The 7,011-nt window shown below is 34.0% G+C and overlaps 1 protein-coding gene across 1 annotated transcript; it reads right to left on the reverse strand.

Moving 5' to 3' along the window:
• LOC120348471 (uncharacterized) lies at positions 1–4,481 on the reverse strand. The gene is made up of 3 exons (XM_039418594.2): positions 4,081–4,481; positions 1,875–2,122; positions 1–1,013 (listed from the first exon to the last, which is right to left on the reverse strand). Exons 1-3 carry the CDS (start codon positions 4,088–4,090, stop codon positions 714–716), a joined length of 558 nt encoding a protein of 185 aa, XP_039274528.1. The 5' UTR covers positions 4,091–4,481; the 3' UTR covers positions 1–713.
• Between the last annotated feature and the right edge of the window lie 2,530 nt (positions 4,482–7,011).

A 7,011-nucleotide genomic window follows, 5' to 3' on the forward strand; every position in this document is an offset into this window, starting at 1 on the left:
TCAACTTTTTACATATTTGTATAACTATTAGACCCAAAGGAGATTTTTAAATAAAAACATTGCGAAGAAATGAAGAGATTGTCGCTTTGTTTACTGGGGTGGACTCTATTGCGAAAAATTGGCCCGAGTTGTGAGAATTCAGCCCTTTTTTCGTCTTTAGATTTATATAAAACTACTTACTATGAAGACTAATGGGAAGCAGAATGATATCAAAAAGATATTGAATACCAGAAAAATAATCGTGTGACTCACCTTTAAAAGAACAAAGCGTGTCACCTATCTTGAAGTCTAATCTCTTTTGGAAACCTTCCAACCTTTAGAACATTTGAAAATACCCATTGCCCGAGTGTTGAATCATTTATAATCAAAGGCAATTTGGAGTTTGGCAAATGGAAGATAAAAAAAAAAGAACAATAATAAAATAATGTAAATTAATAAGGCGTGAAAGTAAATAGCCTCTAAGGCTCTAATTAGTGTTCAACTCTTGGTGTTACTGTCTTTGGACGAATAATTGAACGATTTGGAGCCGTGCCAGAACCACTATTGCTACTCTTACTGATGATATGAGGCTGAAACCACAACGATCTCGTTAGTTTGATTTGTACATGAGGTCTAACTAAGGCAGATTGGCGCTCATGAATATCGCTTATGTTTTACGTGACGGTATATCAACCTTCTGGTTTTGATAAATAATAATCAGGAAATCATCGATTTTATGTCACTGTGTTTGACTTATTAATATTAGCATTATCAAGGGGATTGATTACGGGCGTTGTTTCTGTAGGGTCCTCCGTTGGGGTGTCATTTGGACTCAATAGTTCTACTGGTGTTTGGAAAATGTCACCATTTCGAGAAGTAGTGTCAGTTTCTTTGCTTTTTCTTCTCTCTCCCGCTCGTACTATGGCATCCACCGCCACGTCGAACATTCCCATTGAGGTGATTCCAAAGCCGCGAGTATAAAGGCTCGCTTCAGATTTTTCCTCTTCTTTCACTTCAGTACCGTTAACAAAGACCTATAGGAAAAACAAGAGAACAATGTAGGCTACACGTAACGGGAAAGTTAGACCAGCTCCAGGCAGATAATATTTCTGTGAACGATCGAGTATCAACAGTTTTATAATTGCGACATATGTGAAGACCGACAACTACCCGTCACTAGCATCAACACCATGTTACAATTACTTCAACCATAAAACACAATCGTAATTGAGTTATATATTTCCATTTGATTCACATTGACCAAGCACAAAGACAAAGTAGATAAAACACCTGGCACATAATCATTTACAAGGCAACATAGCTTAATAGATCAATATTATTCTTTTTTATCACGAACGTGCATTGAAGGGGGTTCTGGGCGAGCAGCAATCAATATGGAAGAAATACGTCGTACGTATGTATGTATGTATGTATGTTTATTCGTCTCGTAAAAGCAATATAAAAGAGTAAGTAATTATAAATACTGAAGACGGGATGTATGCACAAGACCATATTGGCCTAAAACACAGATGTGCGCATACACCCCTTTTGATATATATAAATTATAATAGGGTAAATCAAATATGTACAATATGGTCCTTTATACAGGCAGTTGTGCAAGGAGGGTGGGTGGGTGTGGTAACATGGATAAGGGTGAAGTGTACAAAACTGTTTGTACAAAGGAGTTTGTTAGACAAAACCACATCTATAAATAGAGACACAACACAACATGAAACAATACGTTACGATCATTAACGAGATTCGAACCCCCGCAATTCAATCAACGTTGTAAAGAGCATGGTAATTCAATTTGACATATGTTATAGATATAGAAAACCTCCTAAAAATATGAGCTGGCATGTGGTTACTGCTCCTTCGGTATATGTAAATCTCACCGCGGCTTCGTTGTTTCCAATGACAAATGTTTCCTGATTTTTGTATTTCATCGACGCTTCTTGTTCTTCTTCTAGTTTACGTAAATGGCGTTTATGTAAAACTGTAACGCATTTTGAAACGAGCCAGGAAAATCCTCCCGCAACAATGGCTATGGCGAAAAACATCATCATTTGCGATAGTTCGTCTGTTGCCACATTGTGGTAGAGCGTCGCCGTCTCTACAGTGGTGAAATTGCTAGAATCCGTTGCTGTTAAAATTTATCAAACCTTATAATAAAACTATAAACTGCAAGATTTCAATTATTTGTCGTAATTGATAATATTGAGTAGGCCGAGTTGGTTTTTTAGAATTAATGGTCTAATATTATGTATAATATGGCTTTTTCCTATCTAGGTAACTGCTTACAATACAGTGGCGTAGCCAGGGGGTCGTTTTTTGGGTCGAACCCTATCTGACGGACAAGCTAATTAACTTCGGCATTATTCTAACACTATTACACAGCAGCATTAAATTCAGCATCTACGTATATAGCTCGATTGATTTGACTAATTGGCCAATTATATAAGTACATTGTATAGGCTATAATTTGTGTAGCCTTTTGAGTCTTTTATCGATAAATGAAGCATATTTTAACACGCATCAATCGCATGTTTCTTTTTTATTACTTTAAATGTAAAAATTTATCATTCGAGCGCTCACCGAAAGTTATATTTGTGTGCTTTGTACAAATTGAAATATATACAAACATAAATCCATATTAGTGTGAATAAAAGCCATTCATTTGGTATAAATCAAGTTGGAAAAAGCAACTCATAACTTCCACTTTTATTCGGATAAGAAAACATAGAGAACAACAACTTTATGTGGAATGACAGAAGTTTGATTATCCCAATACAGACTGGGAAATCATCATTAACAAAGTTAGCCTAGATTAGTTTTGGAAAACTACCCATATCTGTGGGAAGTTCAGCATTGATTTACAAAATATTGATTTGATGTACGTGCCAATAACAAAAACATTTGAACCTCCATCATGCGAATACTATTGATTTGGTTCATGCGTGGAACGATGAAGATTTAGAGCTGTTCATGGCGCTTTTTATATCCGTTCCATCTATAGTCGGGCTACTAAATTAAGCATTGGAATATGGTTATTACAAAGGCTGGCTCGTCGTAAATACTGGCTTTTGAAAGAATGTCTAATCCAGATACTATCTGCCTTTAGGGCGCGAAAAGTGTAGCTGAATTATTTATCTCGCAAAAAGCAGGTTGCCGCGCTGTGAATTTTTCAATAACATTCATGTTTTTTTTAGTTTTTCACCAATATTGTGAATTGAAATTCTTGATTTTTTTTTTAAATGGTCAATTTGCTCACATGAATATAAAGAAATACATTCACACGAACATACTCTATGGGGAATTATTCACAACAATATGATGAACTTCCACACTAAATTAATTATATATAGCACAGTACGGTCGTGACTTATTTGTCTCAAAGATGTGAAACCACAGGCAAACAATTATGGAATTCAGAGTGCATATTACAATTTTGTATATAATATTCAGAATGATAAAAATGTAATAGAAAAGTGCGTATAGGCATGTGTTACTGTTTGATAACAGCATCATATAAAAATGGCTCCGATCTCCATTTATAATGGTTTAGCTAACTTAAGGGGAAAACAAATTTGCGACTCGAATGTGGTATCGAGCTAATTTCGGAAGCAAGATTTGAGTACATAGGTAGGGCATAGAATTTGGATTCAGAAAGCGAAATTGTTCAAAACATCACCGTCATGATGTATTTCATGGGCAAACCTCAATGATAAATTAAAGTTCATTATTAACTATAAATAGACGAAAACAGTACTCCAACAATCATATTATATTATGTATGTGTGGTCTTACTGTCCAAAATTCAGATAACTATTAATCTTTTGGAAATTTCAAATCAATGATACTAGTTCATAACAACATTACTTATTTTTCGTACGTACAAATTTGCATTCAGTTTCATCTAATGTTGTCTCACAAACGCATTAGAAAACGCGACCACCTGCCTCGTACACAGAAATTAATGAAACTAATTATGTAGATAAGTATATTTAAATAGACGAATTTTTCATAGACTCATTGTCAACATATTATTGCTTACATTTACATACTTGTAACAAGAATATTTGTAATACGAAATCTACTCACTCATTTCCATATTGTTTTCGCTATATATTTCACCGAATCTCTTGAAACACAGAATATACTAGACAGAAAACAGCACAGTCATAGTAAGTGTGCTGAAAGCTTACGAACTCCCTGAAAACTCTTCACAATATCTTAACTCAATTTCAGCACAGGCTCATAATAAATTGATCTGAACAAAAGGACATCAAAACAAAAACATCTGAATTGAGAACAAAGCGCATACAAACAAAGAGTTTCTTTTGTTCTTTGCTACAAACATATTCAATTTACATGAATCTAACCATGATGCATTCATAAAGAATGCTCGGTCCACCTGTAGCCTAAGCCTGATACATCATGTTTTAGGCCGCAAGTATATAGGTTTGATCATAAAGGCGAGATGAAAAGACATGAATATGTTGTAAAGCCTTCCGGGGGTGAAAGACTACTCTGTGTTAAATAGGCACAACTTTATACCCGCTCTTCTTATAATGTACGAGAGCCCCGAGGTGAAATTCAATGTCAAGTATTCTAAATATCAAATGACTTTATATATATATATATATCCTAACTTGCGTTCAGACGTTTTGAAATTGCTCGTAAAATTACAATCTTCTATAGGACCTTCACACCGAAGCAGAAGTTTATTATGTGAGGCTGTTGTAAAAATTGATAACTTCCTGTAAGAACCTGGCAGTTTTCAAGCAGTAGAATATATTTTACATCGCAACTCTTCATTTAGATTTAAAATTAGACATTCGCGATGACTAAACGTTATCCCAAGTTGAAGTTACTTCTATTGAGCTTTCGTGGAGAACCTGTTCCTGACATGCGAGTAAAATTTTGAAAACTTTATTTTAAGAACCATGGTAAATTTTGCGTGCGTGAACGCACCAAAATTAAATGTGTGATGGAATTAAACCATCACGTTCGCGTGACGTTATATGCTTGAAAATAAAGTCTAAAGGGCCGGGTTGTTACAGTATGTCTTTAAAATCCCTTGCAATATTGTTATGTAATAAGAAGGAAAAGCTTTATTGTACATCATTTTGAACTTCTGCTACAATTTACCATTACACTGGTATATTGTACACAGAGGAGTTTAAACATGTTTTACAATTCATTCTAGTCACTTTTTCAAGTGGTCAGAAAATGTATCAGAACAGTATTTTAAAAGAAAAAATTTAGTGAAAATGTAAGCACACATAGGCTCCATTTCATTTTCATTATCTTTGAATAGGTTTTTAGATTATTTAGACGCACAAGCCTCGCAAAATTCTGTGCAGAAGTACTGGAGCTGACTGACTGCGTTTATTTGAAATATATTATCAATGTCCATTACATTAGTACTGTATGTAAATTCGAAAAATTCTGTGAATATCGTGCATCCCGCATACCTGTGGTTCTTTAGGTATGTAATACCTAACCATAAAATACAGTTATACATTAATCACATTCAAGCCACCAACCCTGCATTGCTCTCTTTTCACACAAAAGTATTCAATTTATGCTAAAAACCACGACCACAACAATAATATTGATAATCTTACATAGGCTGCTGATACCTTGTCAGTCGCCAGCATCTGTCTAAATCTTCGCCATAACTCGCATACTAGTTTGTAACATCACGCGAGTAAAATACAAAGTTGTAATTCATTACAGTGATAATATGACATCGCATCGATTGATCTTTCTATTGCATGACTAGAAACAACTTAAAATTAAGTATCTCATCAGATGGCGATCAGCAGTTAATTAAGCATGATTGTACAGTCGTAACAACACAAACTGGTTGAATTGGACTTGGCAATATAAGTTAGTTGAACTTAATTCGTAATAATTTTTATTTTAAGTGTAATACCGTTATGAAAAGATTTCATATAAGAAAGGCTTGAGATTTTGGCGGAGAGACATTTCTAATCGTAGTCACATCATACAATATTACGCCATTGAATAAGCTGTTACCTGCGGTTTTTTATGTCATTAGCAAACAAAAGATAAACTATTAACGAAGATTTTTTTAATTAACTGGAAGGCACATGAGAAATCTTAGATTGCATAAAATACTTGAAATCCATTCTGAAAGACATGAAAAAGCAATCCTAGGCATTGCGAATATCTTAAATGTGCCTTGGATTATGTTGTCATATAAAGGCTTCGTGCGTTATTCTATCGACATTAAATAAAATCAAATTGTTAAAATCTACTTGAGCTGAATAACATTTTTCAAAATGTAGTTTTCACTAAATTTCCAAAAATTTCTGTTCACTCGTATTTGTCATTTAAAATAGCAACTACCTGTTGGCATTCAAAATTATTGACCAAAAATTCACCGCATTCAAAGTTCTCTTTGCTATAAAAAGTAATAGGGACTTTTATAAAATCTCCATGTAAATGTTGTAAGTATCAAGCAACATCATTACTTAAATCATTGGTAACTCGTCGATTTTTGATGGCAGAATTCGGTATACTTTAACAGACTTTAGTGATTGTAATGAAATAATCTCTTTTTTTTTGTTTGATTTAGTAGCTATTTAAATGCTGCCAAATTGTTTTACTTTGATTGACGTGTCGTGGCTCACCATATGTGAGTACGTAAAAAAGAATGGGATTCAGTAGTAACTTATACGTAAGAGTTTTTGTATTGCATTTTTACAACGTCTAATTAAACTAAACATTGATCTCTTCAGCCGTTATATAGATGAATCTCGGAAATGCTCGATACGGCCGGCTATATTGAAAGGGAACTTCCAATAGCACAATGGTTTCTTATCAAAACACAAGTTTTTTATGGAATTGAAAACTTGTGTAACAAATATAGTGGATATGGAGTAAAAATAGTTGTTTTGAAACTATTTTCAAACTGTAGGCCTACTATTTCTCAAAGTTCAAGTGAATAAGCCACATGATATCGGTATGGAACAGGTATTGGAATATATATATAGACATTAT

The sequence above is a fragment of the Styela clava genome, chromosome 1 (assembly GCF_964204865.1).
Source record: "Styela clava chromosome 1, kaStyClav1.hap1.2, whole genome shotgun sequence".
In the NCBI taxonomy this organism is placed as follows: domain Eukaryota; kingdom Metazoa; phylum Chordata; class Ascidiacea; order Stolidobranchia; family Styelidae; genus Styela; species Styela clava.

Excerpts from the sequence above, each read along its gene's own strand:
- LOC120348471 (XM_039418594.2), bottom strand. Across the intron at positions 1,014-1,874 it reads TTGGAAACAACGAAGCCGCG|GTCTTTGTTAACGGTACTGA; the intron begins GTGAGATTTACA and ends TTTTTCCTATAG.